The sequence below is a fragment of the Schistocerca nitens genome, chromosome 1 (assembly GCF_023898315.1).
Source record: "Schistocerca nitens isolate TAMUIC-IGC-003100 chromosome 1, iqSchNite1.1, whole genome shotgun sequence".
Taxonomy (NCBI): Eukaryota; Metazoa; Arthropoda; class Insecta; order Orthoptera; family Acrididae; genus Schistocerca; species Schistocerca nitens.
The window spans coordinates 1131225699-1131249250 of record NC_064614.1 but is presented as its reverse complement, the minus strand read 5'-3'; the positions used below and the strand labels follow the sequence as shown (position 1 = coordinate 1131249250).

Below are 23552 nucleotides of genomic sequence, written 5' to 3'. Positions count from 1 at the left end.
AGGTCTCTTTTGGTAAATTGGGTTCCAGTCTAGGACTTGTTTAGACCATCTACCATCTTTTGTTCGAGCAACATGACCAGCCCACTGCCATTTCTAGGTATTTGCTCTTTCCATTACATCGGTAACCTTCATTGTTTGTCTTATTTCAACTCCACCCTTCCTGTCTTTTTTCATATAACCCAACATTGATCTTTGGGCTACTGTTAGCTTCCTAACAATGAACTCATTAATGTCCATGTTTCGTTGCCATAAGTTATTACTGGCAATATATATTGGTAAAAAATAGATTTCTTCAGCTCAACCAATAACTTAGATTTCAAAATTGGAGAGTACCTCCCATAAGCTTGCCAGCGCAATTTAATTCATCATAATATTTCTGGTTTTAAATCTTCTTTCATGTTTATCAGTTGACCCAGATAGATATATTTTGTGGCTCTTTGGAGTTGTGTACTTCCAACTGATACACTTCCCTCAGGTGTCCATTCATTGATCATTATCTTGGTTTTATCAATGTTCATTTTTAATCCAATTTCAGGGCATAGTAATGCAAGTTCATTAACTAATACTAATAACATACTCAGATCTATATATTAACAGAGAACTCCATTTAACTGTTCTTTTTTCTGTCCAGTAATTTAAATACAGTGTATTCCTCCATTATTTCCTTATGATTCTATTCCAGAAATCCAACAGATCTTCAGTCCCTCATCAAATCCTTAGGCCCATTCTAGAACATCTGTCCTCACCCCACCAGTGCTTGCACTCCTACCTTCTACATGCTTCCTAAAGTCAATGAACCCAACCATGCAGGTGCCCCATTGTGACCAGTTACTGTGCCCCCACAGAGAGAATCTCTGCTCTAGCCTTCAGGCTATTATGCTTCACTTGCCCTCCTACGTAAGTGACACCAACCATTTCCTATACCGACTCTCCACAGTTCCTGTTCCCTTACCACCCGGCACCATGCTTGTCACTGTCAGTGCCACCTCCTACTCTATCCCGAAAGCTCGTGGCCTTGCCTTTCCCAATGCCTAACTGATTACAGACAAACAACCTCCATCCTTGTCACCATGACCAACTAATCCTCACCCATAATTAATTCTCCTTTGACAGCATCACTTACAAAGAAATCCATTTTGCAGCAATGGGCACTCACATGGTACCATCCCATGTCAACCTGTACATGGGCCATCTAGATGAATCCTTCCTAACCATCCAGAATCCCAAACCCTTCACGTGGTTCAGATTAATTGATGACATCTTTGTGATCTGTACTGAGGGTGAAGGCATCCTATCCACAATCCTTCTCCCCAACTTGCTTTACCTAGTCCTGCCCCACTCAACAATCCACTTTCCACAATGTTGACCTGCACCTCAAGGATAGCTACATCAGACCTCCATCCACATCAAGCCTGCCAACCATCAGCAATCTCTCACTTCAACAAGAGCTGCTTCCATACAGCCTAGCCACCCATCATCATTGCATCTGTAGTGATGAGCAGCCCTCTCTAAATATGACAAGGGCCTCACTGTGGCCTTCACAGACTGAAACCACCTTCCCAATCTCAATCAGAAACAGACAGCTCATGCCTTGTCTCTCCAGTCTCCTATCACTTCCCACACATTTACTGTCCAGCCACAAAGGAGCACTCCTTTCTTGACTCAGTACCACCCAGTACTGGAGGAACTGAAACACACTCTCTGCCAAGCTCTGAAATGAAGATTATCCTATCTACTATCATTCCCACCCCTCCCAAAGTGGTATTCTGCTGAACACAAAACCTACATAACGCTCTTGTCCATCCCTACTTCATTCTTGCTCCCAATTCCTTGCCTCATGGCTCATATCTCTGCAAAAGACCTAGCTGCAAAACCTATCCCATACATCCTCCCACTAACACCTAATCTTGTCCTGTCACAGGCATCTCCCATCCCATAAAAGGCACAAAGCAGCCAAGTCATCTGCAAACTAAGCTACAACCACTGTCCTGTTTTCGAGGTGGGTATAACAACTAACAAGCTGCCTGTCCGCATGAATGTTCACCACCAAACTATGCCCGAGAGACATTTGGCCCGCCCAGTTGTTGAATGTGCTGCCCAACACAATGTGCTCACTTCAGTGACTGCTTCATAGCCTGCACCATCTAGATCCTTTCTATCAACATCAGCTTTTCTGAATTATACAGCTGGGAACTCTCCATCCCTTCATTCCTGTAACCCGCCTGGTCTCAACTTTCACTACTCCCTGTCCTCCATCTACCTATCCCCTTCCATGCTCCATTCCAACACTACACATGCCTTCTGTTCAACAACAAACTTTTCACCTTATCTTCTTCTCTCCTCTCCCCTTTCCATTTTCAGCTTTCCCTGCCCTTTCCGCCCTCAGAAGGAAGTGCTCAGAAAGCACTAAACCACAACTATACAAATAGGGCCCAATGGACTTCAGAGGTACTCGCCAGCAATCTAAGGGAAGATTCCACCTTTGCGAACATACACTGAATGAATGTCATTCTTATGATATTAAATGTGATGTTATCCACGAAGGAACTAAAGGCAGAAAATTAACATTACTTGAAATTCTTGCTATTAATAAACACCATTCGAAGGATCCTGACCTGCTCCGTAACAACCAAACACAGTTTCATTGCTCATCTCACTAAAGTAGCAGCAGCTAGTTAATACTGTCCTTGCCATTAGATAATGTGCTTGTTATAACTGTTCCACACCCACATTCCATAGACTTTTTTCTCCCCTCTGACTCCCTCCCCTCTTTGGCCTCTTTATCACATTCACCAGTTTGTCCATACAATATAGTAGTCTGCACCATTATTCACTTGTATAACATTTTTTGGGTTATACATTCCTATATTTTTAATCTCTGAGTACAAATTAATTGAAGATGTATTTTTTTAGAGCTTCTTTGTGAATCTGTTTAAGCTCATGTTTTAGTATCAGTATATGTGGTCTGGTCAGAAAATTCCAGGACATCCATGATTTTGCACCAATAGTGTGTTAGCAACATACCCCTGGCATCCCTGCACACACATATGTTTAATGTGTAACTACCAGAAGTTTCATTGTTGTATATCTGTTAATTATTGTTCAGTGCTGTATTGAGTAGAGCATTGTGTCGCACAGTTTCAAATGGCAGAGACAGAGGAGCAACGTGTCTGTGTTAAATTTTGCTTGAAACTCGAGAAAACCTTTACAGACACACACCAAATGATGCAGAGAGCCTACAGTGAGGAGTGCTTAAGCTGTACTCTGTGTTACAAATGATTCAAACGGTTTAAAAATGACTGGATGGAAGTTAAAGACGATCTTCATCCACGACGCCCTTCAATGTCTTCTGACGATGCTCATATGAGGAACATCAATGAAATTGTGCATGCCAATCGAAGACTGACTATCCGAGAGATTGCAGAAGAATGTAACATTTCACTCGGTTCATGTAATGAAATCCTGACACAGCATCTTCGAACGCATCATGTTGCTGCCAAGTTCGTCCCGGGGCTCACGAATCGAGACCAGAAAGATCCTTGCCTTGCAATCTGCAAAGAGCTTTTGAATTGCACAAATGAGAATGAGATGTTCCGTTATAGATTAATAACTGGTGATGAGGCATGGGTCTACAATTATGATGGTGAGACCAAGGCTCAATCTTCACAATGGGTCAGGAAGTTTCTCCAAGACCAAAAAGGCTCGTCAGGTCAGGTCAAATGCTCATCATGAATTCATGCTACAGACACAAACTGTTAATCGATGATATTATTGGGACATCTTGTGATACCTGTGAGAAAATGTGAAAAGGAAATGGCCTGAAATGTGGCAAGACAATTCATGGCTCCTGCAGTATAATAATGCACCCCCACATTTATCCCTGTTGGCGCAAGACTATTGCACAAAAAATGAAATCACTGTGCCCCTCATCCTCCATACTCTCCAGATCTGGCCCCTGCAAACTTTTTTGTTTCCAGAGTTGAAAACTCCATTCAGAGGATAAATACACTCCTGGAAATGGAAAAAAGAACACATTGACACCGGTGTGTCAGACCCACCATACTTGCTCCGGACACTGCGAGAGGGCTGTACAAGCAATGATCACACGCACGGCACAGCGGACACACCAGGAACCGCGGTGTTGGCCGTCGAATGGCGCTAGCTGCGCAGCATTTGTGCACCGCCGCCGTCAGTGTCAGCCAGTTTGCCGTGGCATACGGAGCTCCATCGCAGTCTTTAACACTGGTAGCATGCCGCGACAGCGTGGACGTGAACCGTATGTGCAGTTGACGGACTTTGAGCGAGGGCGTATAGTGGGCATGCGGGAGGCCGGGTGGACGTACCGCCGAATTGCTCAACACGTGGGGCGTGAGGTCTCCACAGTACATCGATGTTGTCGCCAGTGGTCGGCGGAAGGTGCACGTGCCCGTCGACCTGGGACCGGACCGCAGCGACGCACGGATGCGCGCCAAGACCGTAGGATCCCACGCAGTGCCGTAGGGGACCGCACCGCCACTTCCCAGCAAATTAGGGACACTGTTGCTCCTGGGGTATCGGCGAGGACCATTCGCAACCGTCTCCATGAAGCTGGGCTACGGTCCCGCACACCGTTAGGCCGTCTTCCGCTCACGCCCCAACATCGTGCAGCCCGCCTCCAGTGGTGTCGCGACAGGCGTGAATGGAGGGACGAATGGAGACGTGTCGTCTTCAGCGATGAGAGTCACTTCTGCCTTGGTGCCAATGATGGTCGTATGCGTGTTTGGCGCCGTGCAGGTGAGCGCCACAATCAGGACTGCATACGACCGAGGCACACAGGGCCAACACCCGGCGTCATGGTGTAGGGAGCGATCTCCTACACTGGCCGTACACCACTGGTGATCGTCGAGGGGACACTGAATAGTGCACGGTACATCCAAACCGTCATCGAACCCATCGTTCTACCATTCCTAGACCGGCAAGGGAACTTGCTGTTCCAACAGGACAATGCACGTCCGCATGTATCCCGTGCCACCCAACGTGCTCTAGAAGGTGTAAGTCAACTACCCTGGCCAGCAAGATCTCCGGATCTGTCCCCCATTGAGCAAGTTTGGGACTGGATGAAACGTCGTCTCACGCGGTCTGCACGTCCAGCACGAACGCTGGTCCAACTGAGGCGCCAGGTGGAAATGGCATGGCAAGCCGTTCCACAGGACTACATCCAGCATCTCTACGATCGTCTCCATGGGAGAATAGCAGCCTGCATTGCTGCGAAAGGTGGATATACACTGTACTAGTGCCGACATTGTGCATGCTCTGTTGCCTGTGTCTATGTGCCTGTGGTTCTGTCAGTGTGATCATGTGATTTATCTGACCCCAGGAATGTGTCAATAAAGTTTCCCCTTCCTGGGACAATGAATTCACGGTGTTCTTATTTCAATTTCCAGGAGTGTGTTCGCAATGATTGACAAGATAAAAGAAAATTCACAGACGATGCTTCACGCAATCTGCAAGAGGCATACCAAGATTGCTTCCGGAAGTGTAAATGGCATTGGGAGTGGTCTATCAATTGTGGCCATGCACAATAAATAAAAAGTAATCATAGAAAAATTTTGTGGACAAAGTTCCGCAATTTTTGGAACAGACCTCGTATAGTCATAAAATGTCATGTAGCTTTGAAAAACAATCTTTATTCAGCTACAAATTCTCACTGATGTTGTTTGGATTACCTGTTTCATCTTAAGTAATCTGAGTATGGCCTGAAGAGCCAAAAGCAAGTTCATAATGAACTATTAAATAAATATTATTGTGGAACTTCAGTACTGTGCGTTTAAGTTTTTAATATGGCAATGTTCCACCAAGTACCAATCAAATATTCCATAAAATGAATATAATCTTAATGGATAAGGATAGAAGAGCTGTCAGTAATAATTGCATTACACAACTTTTTTTGTAAAATTGAGGGCTAGAGTACTTGCAGATAATTAGTATTATGCCTACAAAGGCTAGATTTGCTAACACATTCAAATAAAGTTACAACAGCATTCTCAATTATAGCTACAATTTTAACAGAACCAATTTTACTAGCCTCTCACTCAAAAAGTTTTGAACATGCTCTCTCATATTTTGAAGGGCATTTCAGTCATCTGTAGTCCAATACACATCTATCTACATTTTGGCGGAGCATCAGTGGAAGGCAAACAAAATTAACAAAACAAATTGTTGACATTTTTTATTAATGTGTTGACAAAAGCAAAATCTTAGCATATTTTATATTTCATAATAATGTACTGAATTAATTCTAAGACAGATGCACCGGATTTTATCTACAAATTTATGCATACAGATGATACCTCCATTCCATTTTATGAGTCACTTTTTAAACATGGATGGAATGTTACCAAAATAAAATAAATAGAATGATATTTAGCAGCATGGAAGCTTATTGACTTCAACATCCTGACATTTTAAGAGAATGCTTCTAACAAATTAAGTATGTAATTATAAAACAGATGCTTACTGCACTTTTTGATTTCTACTGGAATAACAATGTGTTTTAACCCCGAAGACAGAAAGCTGAAACACTGCAGTTCAGGTGTATTAACTCTATTCACGTATGAGTGTTAGTATGCCAAATAGTGGGAGTTATTTTACTGTTGTATTTATACCATAGTAACTTAAAGATATAAAATGATAGAGAAAAAGCTGTAATTAATATAAACAACTAATCCTTATAAGATTCATTTGGGGTATGCTGTGACAAATATAGCAAGCTGACATCAGCAAAAGACAAACACAAAATGAACAGAAGTATTTTTTAACTTTTAAGAACATCCAAAGGAAGGTAAGAAATAAACCTACTGGTACTTCAAAAGGATCAGAGTTTATCAATGAAAAAGATCCCCTTGACTATGGTCTTAAAAACATGTGATAAATGTTTGTCTTGTTAAATTGTATTTACTGAGTGAGAAAGATTATATTGCTGTATAATAACAAATGATTATCAATGAATGGATGTCATGGAGAGGATGAAATAACTGAAGCAGAGTTGGATAGGGCCTTGAAACTGAGCAGTCATACTTTTAAAAAAATGTTAGTGTAACTACATTCTTACTTGCAGCTTTTTAAACAGCTTCAGTATCTCAAGAGAACAGGTGCATAACATTATTTAAAAAATTAGTATTCAGAGTAAAGGCATAAACAGCTGTGGAAAACACTTACCTGTTTTGCATTTCCAACCCAGAAAGTGATGTGATCAAAGTGAACAAATCGTCCTCCATCTGGCTGCAAAAGAATAGATGTTCAGTAAATATGCTGTCAGAAATTAATATTGATAGTGTAATATAAATTTACAGAACTGGACCTAGTATACTGAATAACTGACTGTATTATTAGTCCTACACATTACAACAAAACAGAGCACATGGAAGATTTTGAGAAACAGTAGCATTGTATTAGCAACTTTGCTTTCTGGGTAACAAAGTTCTGTTGATTGGTTTCAAGAAATGCTGAGGTGGGTTTGATGTGAATATACAACAGCATTGGAGACAAGTAAGTGAAACTGATATAAATAGAATAAAACCAGAAGAGCTGGAACTGTTTATTAATAAAATTGAAATAAAGGGTGACATATTTAAGCTGTGATGAATATATATATGATCAGTTTATTTGTGGATGGTACATCTTCAATAACCAAGGCATTAACATATTGTAGTATAGCTCTAAATAACAAAATTTGTTGAAGTTTTCAAAAAATGGAAAATCCAGGATGGAATGGAACAATATTACAAAAAGGATAGTTGCTACTCACCATATAGCAGAAATGGCAACTGATAGACACAAAAAAAAGACTGACAGAAAGAGAGAGAGAGTGTGTGTGTGTGTGTGTGTGTGTGTGTGTGTTTTGTCTATTTTCAGTGAAGATCTTGTTGGCCAAAAGCCCACTTTTTATCAGTCTTTCTGTTGTGACTATCTGCAGCTCAACATCTCCGCTATATGGTGAGTAGCAACTATCGTTTTCAAAATGTTGTTTCATGAAGTTTTTGTTTATCTTATTTTTTGTGTTTATTACTTAACCCTAGAAATAGTAATGCATTTTCCACAATGTATACTATTGGGGACTGCGGGGGGTGGGGGAGAAGGGATTACTTTGTGCCCACCACAAAAAATAAATAAAAATTGTTAATTGTTATGAACTTACATTAACAGCTTACTTTTCATATAGATACTTATGTATAAGTAGTATCCAGAACCTGAAAACTTTTGGCACATGCTCGGCAATAACAATGCATTTGCCATAATGTGTTAGCAAGGAGAGGGATACTTTATGACCCCGACCCCAAATAAATAAATAAAAATAAAATACAGATATCGTTAATATTTACATTGTTTTTTATTCACAACATGCTTTTTAAACATATACAGTTGTGTAATGAGGATTCTGGACCTGAAAATATGAATATCATGTTTTGTTGTTTGATGTTCACAAAATTTTTGTTATAGTGAAAAATTTAAAATAATATGGAATGTTGTGTAAGAAATTGTTAAAAACAATAAATATTTTTTCAAAATTTTGAAATATAAAGTAAAAGTTTGGCATAAAGTACTCCCACCCCTCCCTCTCTCCTTGGTAATGCAAGGCTTAGTTTGGTGATGCTGATTATGAATATATAAGTAGTTTTTCTTAAATGTCAATATTTTTAATCTGATAATGATTTTTTTCTATTTTCTGAACAGATACCAATATTGCATGCTTATTTAATACAACTAGTGTCCTATAGAAGAAATGCATGTAGTAGGTCTATCTCAAGAATTGCATGTAATGAGTGCAAAAATATTGAAAAATGTTGAATGTTCATACAATAATGGTGACATTCAAAAATGTGCATTAAAATGGCTTTCCCTCTGATTGTAGTATACCCACATACAGTCCACAATCATATCACAGTCCCAACGTCCCTGATATCTTTCTTCCATGCAGTGAATGGCTTGGTGAAAGCGTTCACTGTGGTCTTCACTTACAGCTCCTAAAATTGGCCTAAAGAACCGTTTATGAGAAAACAGTGCATTTTCCCCAGTTTTCTACATCCAAATTAACAATACCTCTGTATCAAATTCTCTGTCAGTTGGCTGTAATTCTCACTTTTATTGTTGCCCAGAAACTGCTGCACTGCCATTCTAAAAGCATTCCAAGCATTTTATTCTTCAAGAGTCATTGTAGTTACAAGTTCTTCTGATTTTAACATGACACAAACCTGAGGTCCAGTGAAATTTCCATCATTTATATTTAATTCTTATAACTTTGTCTGATGAGACTCAGAGCCTTACTGTTGCTATCTGAACCTTTAACATACTGTTCAGCAAGGCCAGTGATGATTCCAGAATCTTCTCCCTCGACAAAAGGGGCTCATTTCTTGTGTTGTATGCACCTGGAATGAGTTCTTGTTGGCCAGTCTTTCCTGATGTAATGCTGATCATCTGCTTTGTTATGCCACAGGCAGGGGTAGCAAGAATATTTGGTTTTAGTTTTCCCGAGATCAGCATCATTTCCCCATAAGTCTTCTTATGTTGTACAGAATGAGTTCCTGGTGTAGAAGGAAACTTGTTCGCATTTGAAATGTAGCAAGTTGGAATCTAATCCATCAGTCATGTTTTCTGTTCCCAAGAATAACTAAAACTTTTTGCGCTCTCAATCTATATCTAATGCAGTTGCACTTATAAGAGGTAATGTAGACAGTCATATGTAAAATTGTTACTGACGTAAAAGCTTAGTTACATTCACATTTCCATGATTTAGATTTGCCCTCCTGATTACAATGATGCTATTAGTTTTACTGAAGCCTGAGTAATTAAAAGCTGCAGCTAACCGAAATTTGGCATCACATAATGGGAAAAGCTTTCTGAGATAATAAGTAGCAGAGGAGGTGTTGTTACTAATCATTTGAAAGCAGACATGTCTGACTTTCTGAGAATATATTTTAAGTTATTAGAAATTACAAAATAATTGTCATTAAAAGTTTGGACCCTCAAAATTTCTACTGCCTATTTTGCTCTAATAGCTACAAGATTCTGAATTGTGAAAATCTAATTTTATTTTCATATTTTTATGAATTAGTTAACACTTCTCACTATTTAATTCAGGCAATAATTCAGAATCATAAAATATTTATTTCAAGATGGATGCCACACTCATAAATAGGGGATATCAGATAACTCATAATAATAATGTTCCTAATCAATTTTTGAAGATATAATGTAATTGGATAGATAAAATATCTCTTCGCCAAGCGGTGGCAGGAAAACACACATGCAAAAGGTATTACAGTTTGCAAGGTTTTTGAGACACTGCTTCCTTCTTCTGGCTGAGGGGTTTCAGGGGAAGGTTAGAAGGGTGAAGGAAAACGACTGGTGAGGTTTAAGAAGAGGCAGAGTTCAGAAAAGTCACCCAGGACCTTGGATCAGGGGAGACTTAGCAGATGGGATAAGAAGGAATTTCTATTTATGTTTCTCAACATTGCACTTTTATGGTGGTTATGAACTTCCATGTTCTTGAGTAGATTGCAACACCACCACCTTTAATATATGTTCTACAATAGGTCTTAGCCTTCTAATTTGCAATATTTAATGTTGTCTACTGTTTCCTGGTGTTCTGTAATTACAGGGTGGCGCATGAAATGTGTTACCAATTGTTTCTTTCACAATTTACGGCGCACATTAAACATCCCGCTGACCTCTACAGCAGTAACAGCAGAGCTTGGAAAAACAAATGAGTTACGAAATGACGTGTAATTCACGATACTGCCGCTAGGAGACTAGTAAGCAGCAATGGCTGACAATGGAAGACTGACGACACAGCAACGATCAACAATTGTTACTTTTTCATGAAACGAAAAGCCTTGTTGTGACTCAGAGGCGTTTTCGACAACAGTTTAACACACGATGGGTCCCTTGCAAGAAAACAATCCACAGGTTGTACGATAAATTTGTACAGGAAGGAACAGTATTGGAAGCGAAACGACCTCGACCTAAGCCTGTTTGTTCGCCGGAGAATATTTAAGCGGTACGAGTTGCTGTACAGAGAAGTCCCGGGAAATCGTGTAGAAAGGCAGCAGTGCAACTGGGAATATCCAGACGCTCCGTTCAATGCATTCTTAAAAATGACGTCCATTTATACCCATACAAGATGACCTGTGCATAGAAGCTCACTGAAGAACACAAGCAGCAGAGACTACTGTTTGCTCAGTGGGCGGAGGATAGGGAAGAAATTCTCAACAACGTTTGGTTTTCAGACGAGTCGCATTTTCATTTAGATGGTGTGGTTAACAAACAAAACGTATGCTTTTGGGCCACTGAAAACCCCCAAGTGCTTCATGAACAACAACATTATGCTCCGAGGATTACAGCGTAGGCAGCAATTTCCAGTCACGGACTTATTGGACCCTTTTTCTTTGAAGAAACTGTGAACAGCGAGCGTTATTTGAGCATGCTTCGCAATAGCTTTATTCCACACATTCTTGCTACTGCCTTGCCCTTCAACACGCAGTGGTTCATGCAAGATGGAGCAAGGCCACATACTGCAAACACTGTGTTGGAGTTTTTACACGAGCATTTAGATATGCGGATCATTTCACTCAGGTTTCCAGGTCGCTTCAATGACGGACGAAATTGGCCCCCCCCCAATAGTCCAGACCTCAATCCATGTGACTTTTTTCTTTGGGGGTACCTAAAGAAAAAAACTTTCCCAAAACATCCACGTGATTTAATGGAGCTCAGAAGACTTATTCTTAAAGCTTGCAGTGAAATTACGGAAGACATGTGCTGTAGGGTAATCACTAATTTCAATGTACGTTTGAAGGAAGTTAGGAAACGAAATGGTGGACATATTGAGCATGTGCTGAGTTCGAACAAATTTCTATGGACGGCTCTTCATTGTAGTATATGTTCCTTTCAGATTGTATTGACAGTAAAGTTCGTATTCAAAAACAAAATGGTAACACATTTCGTGCGCCACCCTGTATTACTATAATCCGTTCATCATTAGAATAAACTTGATGTAACCATTGCACTATGTATTCTTCCGCGTTTGCTGGAACCTCATTGGAATTTTGTTTCACGTGGAACTGCAGCCAATCTGTCTCGAGTACTGTCAAGTACGATAATAAGAGTACGTTTTGTGCTGTGCGTTACACGCGCATCGACTTAGAGATAATACGGGACAACAGCTTTACTGGACATGTAACTTGGACAACTCTGACTGGTCAGCTGGTACAGATAGCGTGCAGTGACGTGGCTAACTGCAGTTCACACGTTAAGAGAGACGAGCAGAGGAGCACTACAGCTTCTAATGTCATTTAATTTTTAAGCAGAATGAAATAATACACTGCAAATCTCCCACAATACGCTCCTTAGACGACTAGACGAAACGCGCAACACGTTGTCGTTTTTAGCTAACATACTATCGTAATTAAAAACAAGAATGATGAAAATTCCCGACTTAACCACATGGTAATTTTTGTGCATAAGCTGTGTGTAACGTAAGAGAGTACTGAAGGATGTCACCGTATAGTTAAATATTGAGGCCACTGAAGGTACTAATTACAGTCAGTCGTCTGGTAATCTCTTAGCTCCTTCCTTATCCGAATCCGAGAAATACATTTCAGTTCTGGAAGTGTCACCTGCTACGTTGATAACGAGCCTACCAACAAGAGAATCCACGAAGCCAACCAGGCGCAGTATTTTCTCTTCTTTTTTTTTTTTATGACGAGCAGTTCTATATCCCGCCAGCGTTCGGCAGTGACGTGTGAAAAAGCTGCGTCCCTTAGTTCCAGTACGCCTGGCAGCTTAACAGTCTTGTTATTTCTCGGGCCAAATCCCGCAACTTGGCTCCAGATCAGTTCTATTGGGTTCAAATTGTTATGGTACAGTAGCAAATGTAAAAATGCAGCATTTGTATGATGTGCTCGATGCTGTGAAAATGATTGTTTTTCATGTTTCTGCGATACTTATACTGTGGTATAAAACAATGGACTTAGTCCAAATAAAGAGGATTAGGTTTTTCATTTGGCCTTAAAAATTAAATTCTAATGTTTTCTTAATTGAAACAACTTTAATGAACAATCTTCCATAAAACATCGAATATTAAGAATTTGTACTTGAAATGGAATCAGCAATTTCGCATCCAATATGTAATTGGAAACAAGAAGACGCGCATTATTCATAAAAAATGATGGTGTGTTTTATAATTACGAGATGTAGGTATTTCAAATTGAAAGAGAAAAAAAATGACGCTGTGGGAGTTTAGCAGCAACGCACGAGTAACCGCATTCTGTTTACAGGCAAATGCTCTACCGACTACGCTATACCACAGTCTAACATATGTTAGACTGTGGCTATATGTTCACAACAGGGTTCTTCTCAACTGCATACTATACGCTGGGAAACTCCGAAGCCGATTATCTCCGTAAATTTATGCCTCAGCCATTTTCATACTGCGCATAACAGCGCGACAATCAGAGCACAACGCAGCAGAGGCTGTGACTATCCGATTTTTGAAACAAAAACTACGTAGCTAAAGGGTTATTAAGAAAAACTTTGAAGGGTTTTAAGGTATTTAAATATCTTAAAGTTTCATTTAACGTAACTTGATAATAAGATATCTAATACATAAGTAGAACCTACTTCCAAGTGCGTAAGAACACCAGTGCATGTTCTACGGCTTCTGGCCAATCATCGCGGTTGTGTTTGTTTACATCAGGTTTATTCGTATGATGAACGGGTTATACACGTGGAGATAGTCCTGTGATAAATTATTACAAAGCATCTATTTTGTTTCCTTAACCCTGTACATTATAGTGCAAAAATGATAAATTATTCTCGTGTGCACAGAAGTCTGTTTCAGACACATGTGAAACACATACACTTACTTCTGGAGTTGCACTAGTGGAAAGTATTGTTGTCCTAAAAAACATCGCTCTTGTCTGCCGATGTATTGTTTCACTGACCTGGCATTTCGTGGTTAATTGTCCCAAGTATTCGTTATTTTTGTCTTAGAGAGGGATTGTGTCTGTCGCGCAACACTGCACATTCAGTTTGCTGTTTAGTACTTCTAGGATCCATGTTATAATCAAGTCTTTTGAGATATAACACATGGGATGTATGGAATCTTCTTCCTACACAGCTTATGCCCACAAATGTAACATTTTTGAATCTCGTGCATATATTTAGGATCTGTTTAGTTGCGCTTCTTTATTTAGAACCAAAATGGCAATTCATGTCGATGTGGAATACAGAAGACGATCATGCTTGAGCTTCTCAGCTCGTGTAGCCTTCTTTTGAGTGAGACCACTAGGTCTTTCGTTTCGTTTCTCGCTACATCATTTGTTCCCGCTAACAACACGAAAAAGTCGTTATTTGTTGTTGCTGTTTCCATGTCCTGCTTCAAGGAAGTCACTACCTGAAATTTTGCACCTAGTTTCATTATACTAATTATTACGTATGTGATTGCTTCTAGATTGAAATTACGCTGCTATGCTCCGTCCTTCACTATCTGCAAATAGCTTTATTTTTTAGGTTTTTGCTGGTTGTTGATAACTGTTTTTAGGCCTGCCGGTAACGATACTTGAGTGTTGCGTGGTGGCACTGTTTTTTTTTTTTCCCTGTGGTTGATGAGACTGTCGTTCTTTGTTTCTGATGCCCATTTTCTTCCCTTGTGGTTCGACACAGCTCGTTGATATATCACAGTCAACGGTTGCAAGTATTTCAAAAGGATTTTCGTGCACAAAGATCGTGTCACCGATAAGTTCACTGTTTACACGATTTTACAGTTCTTGCGTGCTGTTTTTTAAGCAACTGTAGTCCATATTTCGCTGGCAGACGCGATGCTTTGCGGAACTTGGCGAGTATTCGGCTCACTTTTTCCAAGCTGAAAATTCGAGATATCCACTTTCAGGGAACTGATTATAAATTGTAAGATCGACACACATTCCTTTAACTTCGTGATTTCGTCTTTACAATTTATACACGAATTCTTTATAGCAGCAAATTAACTCTTTACCGCAGAGGAACATATCTCACTTTCACGTTGGCCGCCATGTTTCTACAGGTGAGGAAACAAATGTTGATACTGCGAAGTGTATATAAAAATAACTAAAAATATGACAATTTTTTATTTTCAATAACCGGTTTCAGACTAGTTGCTCATCTTCAGATCACATATTGCAGTTACAGAGTAACCTGTCAGTACAGTACAGAACAACAGAACAATATAGCTCTGTACTGACGGGTTACTCTGTAACTGCCGTATATGATCTGAAGATGGGCAGCTAGTCTGAAACCGGTTATTGAAAATAAAAAAAATAGTGATCAAAGACTGAAATTCCATATTTTTATTCAAAGAACGATCGCGGCTATCCCAGTAAGACAGTCATGTCTAGTTTTTAAAGTAACTGTTTAATAGACACTAAGCAGGCTGATATATAGATTACAGGATATATCTGAAATACAAAAAATCATAAAACTAAGTGTTCTTCACACAAAAAATTAGCCAATGAAACGTTTATAGGAACTGTTCCAAACAAGTGCAGAGCGGCATGGCAGATAATCACACAAGGATTGACACATGAGTGCTCTGAGTCCTATTGAGACATGACTTGGCGTAAAAAACGCATTTAGTTAATTTTTTATGTGTACTGAAATTGCAGTTTTTCCCATTTGTTTATTTTTTCTAACGGCTTTATACTTTGTGTGTATTGAAAGTGCAGTTTTCTTATTTTTTTCCCTTTATGATGGCAGTTGTAGAACACACAACAAGCAGGAGATATAGGGAGCTGCAATGATGGTAACTGGATGCATTTTTTGTTCCCACCTCTTTCCATGTGAGATATGTCCAGCGTGGTTTTGGTGGTCCAGGTTTTGTGATGCAGGGATGTGTAATGTTTAATGTTGCATGGGTGTACTGACCTCTAAATCTTTGAACTCAATATACTCACCGATCATCGTCATTGTGCTACTCTACTCCTTCCCCATGTGCGTCTTTTCAAAGGTGCATTTGGCCATGACTTCATTTTTATGGATGACAATGCACGATTGCATTGAACAGCGCAGGTGGAAGGGCTATTGGAACGAGAGAATATTTGATGAATTTCCTGGCCTGTCCGTTCCCCCGACTTAAATTCCTTGGAGCATATGTGAGATCTGTCTGGGATACATATTAAATCATCTCTACATGCACCAACAACAATTTAACAGTTGTCAACTATGTTGGTGGAGCAATGGGACGCCCTACATAAGACCTAAGTACCAACATTGTGGCCAGCATGGGAGCACGTTACAGAGCTTGCATTGCCATTGGTGCTGATCACACACCCTACTAGCAGTACTTTCTATGTGTGGTCCACGTTTCATCGACCTATGTTACTTGGCACTGACACATCATGATAAAGTTACTTTTGTCCTTGAGTGTATTTGTCACTACAGTCTCGATAACATGTGTAAAAGGGAGGCAGGGAGCTGCAGTGTGTTCTTCAAATCTTTCGTGAAGGCAGGCTCTTGACATTTCATGACGTAAAATGCACTTTTCGTTGATAATCCCTTTGGAGCATTCCTCAGTTCTCTGCTATCAAGCATATGAACTTATCACAACTCAAGGAGGTCTTTTTCCAACTTTTCAGTTCGTGTGGCATGGATCCCAGACAGGGAAACTATGCTAAATATGTTTTAAGCTACTGGAAACTCCTTCACATGCTTTTCCAGTGACAATCTGGCCTTTGTGTTTCCTGCAAAAAAACAATCCTGATTTTTGCACTTTTTTCGTACTGTACGATCATTGAGACTTTTAACCGCAGGCGACGACTGTAATCATGTATCCTTGCTCCTACATTCATACAATGCAAGGTACTTTCGCCTTTTTTATGTGTGTTGTTCGCATTTGCATATATTTAGTGTGTGTCACTGGACCAGTCGAAGACCAACAAATCCTCCTTCATGTTGCAACATTCTCATGGCAGGTAACTTTAAACAGTGCAAGTTCTTTTTTAGCTGACGCTTCTTCGGTGACTTGCGAGTCAATGATGATGAAAGACACACAACACGCAGTCATCACGAGGCCGAGAAAATCTCTGACCCCGCCGGGAATCGAACCCGGGACCGCGTGCGCGGGAAGCGAGGACGCTACCGCAAGACCACGAGCTGCGGACACTATTCTGAGAGATGATCGATGATAGGTCATCATCCAGAACTGCGTACTGAATCTCAGCGAACAAGAAGAACTCGCTGTAGTTGTGTATCTGATGGAATATTGCCAACAGTGAAGTTCGTTGATTACTCCATTAAATATTTTCTGAAATTCAAGAGAAAGACTGTACGCTGGTGACCATCCTTATTTATATGATAGAACTTTGGTATAAAGAGAAGAAGTCGCGTTTCACACGATATTTACATAAGGAATCCGTGCTCAACCTGGACAGAGGAGCTGATAAAGCTCATGAAAACAAGCGATAAAATTTGTTTAAAATGTGTTCCATATCTCTTTCAGCAAACGTCAACGGTATAGGTCCTTCTGACCGATCTTGTCAGACCCGGATCTAGGGAGGGCAAACCGGGGTATCTGCCGCTGGCATCAATTTCAGGAGGCGCCAAATTCATATCCTTATTAAAAAAAGGAAAAAAAATGTTTTCACAAAGCGCCTAGTATCCAGCGCATGTTGGTCTATCGATTATTCATATGATTTTGAAACGCATCCCTGTTGGTCACTGAACATTTTCGAAAACATTCTAAATTGATATCTGAGCGAATCATAAGTTGGTTAATGAACGAGACCATAGTGTACATGATGTCTCTGCCAGGGGAATACCCGTCGCATCAAGAAATAATAAACTTTCCTGCAGACAAAAGGGGGCGGGGCTACACGAGCTGAGACCAATAAACCCGCTGTTTGTTTATCTGGTTAATTGGGTGTCGGAATGATTAACATTGTTATAATTATTAGCAGAAGCCATAGATTCAGATGACCAGAGTCGAAATAAACGACTAATAGGAATAACAGGTAAGAAAGATAACATGTTATCGTCTTGATGAATCCAAAAAAATGAAATTTTGACTGAAAATTTTTGGAAGATCACTACACTACTAAGGGTCAATTGGACAGTCTCTGGTTAGCAGCCGATTAAGTTCTGTTCTCGTAATATCGCGGAAAACGCGTTGTACGAATACATAATAACGCCTAGCCGGAGAATAAATTCAAGATAACTAAACTGGTGATTCTGGCACGGGTAGTGAGGTTAAACAGAGTGTACGTTTTGACAATGGCAGGAATATTTACAGAATTACTGATGACAAGATTGTTTGTTAGAACGAGGAAGGAAGGGAAATGGGGATATTACACAAATTATCTGGAATAATGTGACGAATCCAAATTTATATAAAAGTTTTCTCCTACTATTACTACTTTTCGATCTCGCGCAGGAGAAACTGGAGCATATGAATGAAATGTGAAACTATTTCCTAACATAATATTTTTTGCTTGTAATAGGCGTATTGGGCATTTGACATTATTACTTTATTCTATTGTGTTCTTTATATAAATAAAGTAGATAAAAATGACCATTTGTGTCAAAACAGTCTCGCTCATTTGGCATGTGTATAATATTGCTACAATATTAGAAATGCCTATTTCGTTTTATCTAGCAGACAGTGACAAAAAAAATCAAATCGAGAAACCTCACCAGTCTTGGGTACTATTCATAGTGAAAGCTTTTTCAGTATTGGACAACGTTATTTTGATTTTTATATACCAAAACGTTTGAGGAACTTTGACGAGGTAATAGATTCTTTCGCAGAAAGGAAAGCAACCCATGTAAAGCTGTAGCAAGCTTAGAGAGAAGAAATGCTGGTGCCTAAGGATTGAAGAAAGGTGTACTGTCTTGCTTTTCTCTTGTCTTTACTGGCTTTATGTTTCCTATATTTAATTTTGTCACACAAAAGAGAAAGTGATTAGCTAATAGGCAATAAAGAGTGCAAATTCTCCGAAGAGTTCTTATACTCCCAATCACAAATAGTCCCACCCAGTATTAATCTTTTTTTTATTTTTTTTATTTTTATTTATTTATTTATTTATTTTTTTAAGCAGGAGAGGCGCCACAGGACATTTTAATTTCCACAGTCTAGAATATAGGTTTGATGGCTTCCAATACAAAATATAAGATCGAAATATAGTGACGTGCGATACAAGAATGCTGTGTGAAGAGATGTGGCACTGCACTTTGGCATACTTAAGACCAATTAACATCAAATAACATGTATGTTTTATGTATCAAGCTCTTCAGAAAGATGTGCGCTACAAAATGAACATACTTTTGAAAAGTCTTTTTATTTTTATTTTTGACGTCCTAACTCAAATGCTCGAAGAGGGCGGCGGGAGGAGGGGCCGCCATTTTCAAGTTTGGGGATATCATAGCTCTGGGGCTGGATCTTACTATAATTTCCGAAAACAGGGGAAACTTAGCTTCTTTCCGAATCACCTGAGAATCGTCCGGAAACTTTTATGATAAACAGAAGCTACAAATCAGAGTAGCTTCATTACTGGCATTTTTGTGGCTCGAGAATGCATAATGGTGAGGTTAACTTAATACAAGTGTGGTTAAAACAGGTAAAATTAAATATGCAAAAAACGAACTCCCCGATACTGACAATCACTCTCTCCCATTTTCACTCACATTCATCCACACAGTCTGTAAAATTGTCCTGTTTATCAATGTTAAAGTATACTATTAAAATTTTAATTGATATTTAGAAGACAGTCTTGAAAATAAGTTAGGAGAGTGTGGCTGTTGATCACCCACAAAAAATTACACGAAAGAAGTCATCCTAATAACACATTACAACCTTCCCTGCTAATCCTCAAGGGAGCAAGTCAGACATATTACTACGTCTTCAAAGTCATACCACATTCGTCTCACCAACTGCTAAAATAGAGACCAGCTGCTATACTAGCGTCTGTTTTCTTGTGTGAATATAAAATACATCAAGGCCCTGGGTACAGGAGAGAGCTCTCGACAGAGCAGGAACACGTGTCCTCGGGATTTGCCCTATACGTGGGTAGAGTGGAGAGATCTTTACCTCGCCTCAGTTTGCGAAATGAATTTCGTGACAACCGAGTCTTTTTTTTTTTTACCGGCCACAGCTTACTGTCCCCCATAGCCAGCGTTTAATTTCGGCCGGAAAGGAGTTCTGGCAACTCTCCCCCCCCCCCCCCCCTCCCCCAGGGAATTTTATTTGCACTCACTGAAACAAATCAGCGCCGGAGATTTAAAATAGCACGTATGTATAAAGACCCATCGTAAATGTAATCTGCCGTCTGAAGTTGTGATCGTTGCATATCAGTAACCTTCTTGTCCACTGTCTTGTGTACCACTGACAGAAACCTTACGAGATCTGCAGTATAACCAAGACAAGCTGAGCTTCGTTCCGAAGTTGTCATTGATATATGTCGCCTTTTGTTTACGACTGCCACGAACTGAAGTGATCTAGTAGCATGGCGACGTCGCGGGTTATCTGTGTCAGTGAGAAGTAAATAAAGCACGTTGGGTTTGAACACGAACATCTGTATGCTGTGACAAATGTGCTTAATAATTTGTAGCTCGGCAAAGCTAAGTGTTTCCTGAGCCAAAGCGGCTCAAAAATACATGGTGTAGCAAAAAGAATCATCCGATTTTTAAAAATCTCCGCTATTATGTTATTTGAGATATGTGCATGGCTCTGAGCACTATGGGACTCAACTGCTGAGGTCATTAGTCCCCTAGAACTTAGAAGTAGTTAAACCTAACTAACCTAAGGACATCACACACATCCATGCCCGAGGCAGGATTCGAACCTGCGACCGTAGCGGTCTCGCGGTTCCAGACTGCAGCGCCAGAACTGCGCGGCCACTTCGGCCGGCGATATGTGCATGAATAGCGTGTTGTTGGAAAGAGCGAACTCGTAAGTTTTACATGGTTCCCGCTGGGTAGCAGCGGTTTGCGCCCACTTCAGTTCCAGTATAAATGGTGTCGGGACAACAGAAAAGTGTTTTGCATTTTACGTTCTGCACAGAGCGGATCAATAATAACTGTTCAGCGTCTCTTTCGTATTAGATATGATGTGGATCCTTCTACAGCACAGAGCACTAGACGATGGCATGAACAATTCGGTTCTTTGTGTAAAGGAAAATCCCCGGGCCGTCCTCGAGTGTATGACAGACGTCGAACGCATCCGCCATAGTTTCACAAGACCGCAGAAATCGGTTCGCCATGCAGTTCAACAGCCCAACATGCCTCGGATATCCTCCGGTATGTGTTACGTCGATGTTTACACATGTTTTGGTTCAAATAGCTCTGAGCACTATGCGACTTAACTTCTGAGGTCATCAGTCACCTAGAACTTAGAACTAATTAAACCTAACTAACCTAAGGACACCACACACATCCATGCCCGAGGCAGGATTCGAACCTGCGACCGGAGCGGTCGCTCGGCTCCAGACTGTAGCGCCTAGAACAGCAAGGCCACCCCGGCCGGCTTACACATGTTTTCAGGTACTGCAAGCTCTTCATGGGGGTGACAAACAACAATATGTGGACAGAATGAAATTTTCACTCTGCAGCGGAGTGTGCGCTGATATGAAACCTACTGGCAGATTAAAACTGTGTGCCGGACCGAGACTCGAACTCGGGACCTTTGTCTTTCGCGGGCAAGTGCTCTACCAACAGAGCCACCCCAGCACGACTCACGGCCCGTCCTCACAGCTTTAATTCCGCCAGTACCTCGTCTCCTACCTTCCAAACTTCTCAGAAGCTCTCCTGCATACCTTGCAGAACTAGCACTCCTGGTAGAAAGTATATTGCGGTGACATGGCTTAGCCACAGCCTAGGGGATGTTTCTGGCAGCACTTGCCCGCGAAAGGCAAAGGTCCCGAGTTCGAGTCTCGGTCCGGCACACAGTTTTAATCTCTCAGGAAGTTTCAACAATATGTGGAGTTCTGTAATTTCGTTCTTGGCATGATGGAGGACGATAGTTTTCTTTCACACTTTGTGTTTAGTGATGAGACAACATTCCATTTAAATGAAAAGGTGAACCATTGTAATGTGAGAATATGGGGTAAGGAACAATCACATGATATTTATAACTTCCTATCTGAAGTAGCACTGTAGTATGATTTTTGTTCTATGAGAGCACAAATACCTATAAATCTATCAAGCACTGATATTATTGATAAATATACAGAATTTTTCCTGCTATGAAAAAGTGTATTAATTGATCTTGCTTTGCCTTCTATTCCACACGCAATTCAATGATCCTTCAGTACTCTGGAAGAGTAAACCTGTGGTTATATTCTATATTGAGTGTAAACAAGTTAAGTGAGTTGTACATACTAAGTATTCACAGAAGAAAAATGATTTAAATATCTGATCTCATTAACTCACTTGCTGACACATTTGGGCAACAGCCTCAGCAATTGTTATTTGTCTTCTAACAAAATCAGGTGTAATATTAAATTCTGTCACTTCATATCATGTGTTGTTCTTCAGTGTTAGAAGACAAATGAAATCGAAGACATTTACTAACCATCTACCCTGTGTCTCATGTCACATGGTGTTTTGGTTTTCGTTAACTCTTCGGGAATTTGGAATTATATGTGACCCTGACAGTGTAATACCGCAATACGTTTTGGATTCCTGTATCCTATTCCAGTCTCCCGAAGAGGACATGTATTTAATATTAGTAATTTACACTAATTTAAACTATTGTTTTGACATTGTTTACGTTGGGCATCACCAGTATATAGAATAAAGGAAACATGTAGGATTAAAAACTAATGTACCATCATAATTTACATACAATACAAACTTCAGGCACATGGTAGGAATAAATTTGCTATTGTAGTTATGGAGTACTCAACGATTTAAGTTCCGATATTTCAAGTCATCGAGAGACTGCAATTTTTATGTTTTTTAAAGTCAGAAATTGTGTATTCTCCTAACAGAAATATGATACAATGATTTTTCAGACAGTATCAAACATGCTCATGTTCCAATTGGTGTTAGTTAATAGAACTATATATGACTACATAGAAATGTAAAATTTTACTTGTACAGAATTTAATTAATTGAATTTAGGCCTTTCATTCAGTAAAATTAACTGCTTTGTTCACCTGACAACGATAGGGTGATTTTACTTTAAGTTAGTAAAATAATATATGCAAATTAAGGAAATATATTTTGCAATGATAAGACATGTAATTTATAGTCTTAAAAGAAACAGATTCTTTCCTGTCTTTGCATGAAATTATTCACTGTTGTTCCATGTAATTTTCTATATAATTTGGGAAGATATATGTAAAAACTTTAATTGTTACATATGCAAAATTCACTATGTAACAATAACAATAATTGTTTAAAATCGTATAAATAGAAGCGATTTTTCATGCCGCCATCAGTCAGTCTTAAGTCTTGTCTTGGACCGAATTTTGTATCAACAGCATGTAGTCAGATTTTGTACGTTCGCCGCCGAGCATTTAGCATGCGAAACAAAATTCTCTGTGAACAAG

At 39.9% G+C, this 23552-nt stretch overlaps 1 protein-coding gene across 1 annotated transcript in view; it reads right to left on the bottom strand.

The window, feature by feature from the left end:
- LOC126199381 (4-hydroxyphenylpyruvate dioxygenase) overlaps nt 1-23552 on the bottom strand; it is a 140782-nt gene that overhangs the window by 39931 nt on the left and 77299 nt on the right. The window contains exon 3 of the mRNA XM_049936302.1: nt 7198-7260. Coding sequence (XP_049792259.1) covers nt 7198-7260 — 63 coding nt within the window. The remainder of the gene's footprint in view (nt 1-7197; nt 7261-23552) is intronic.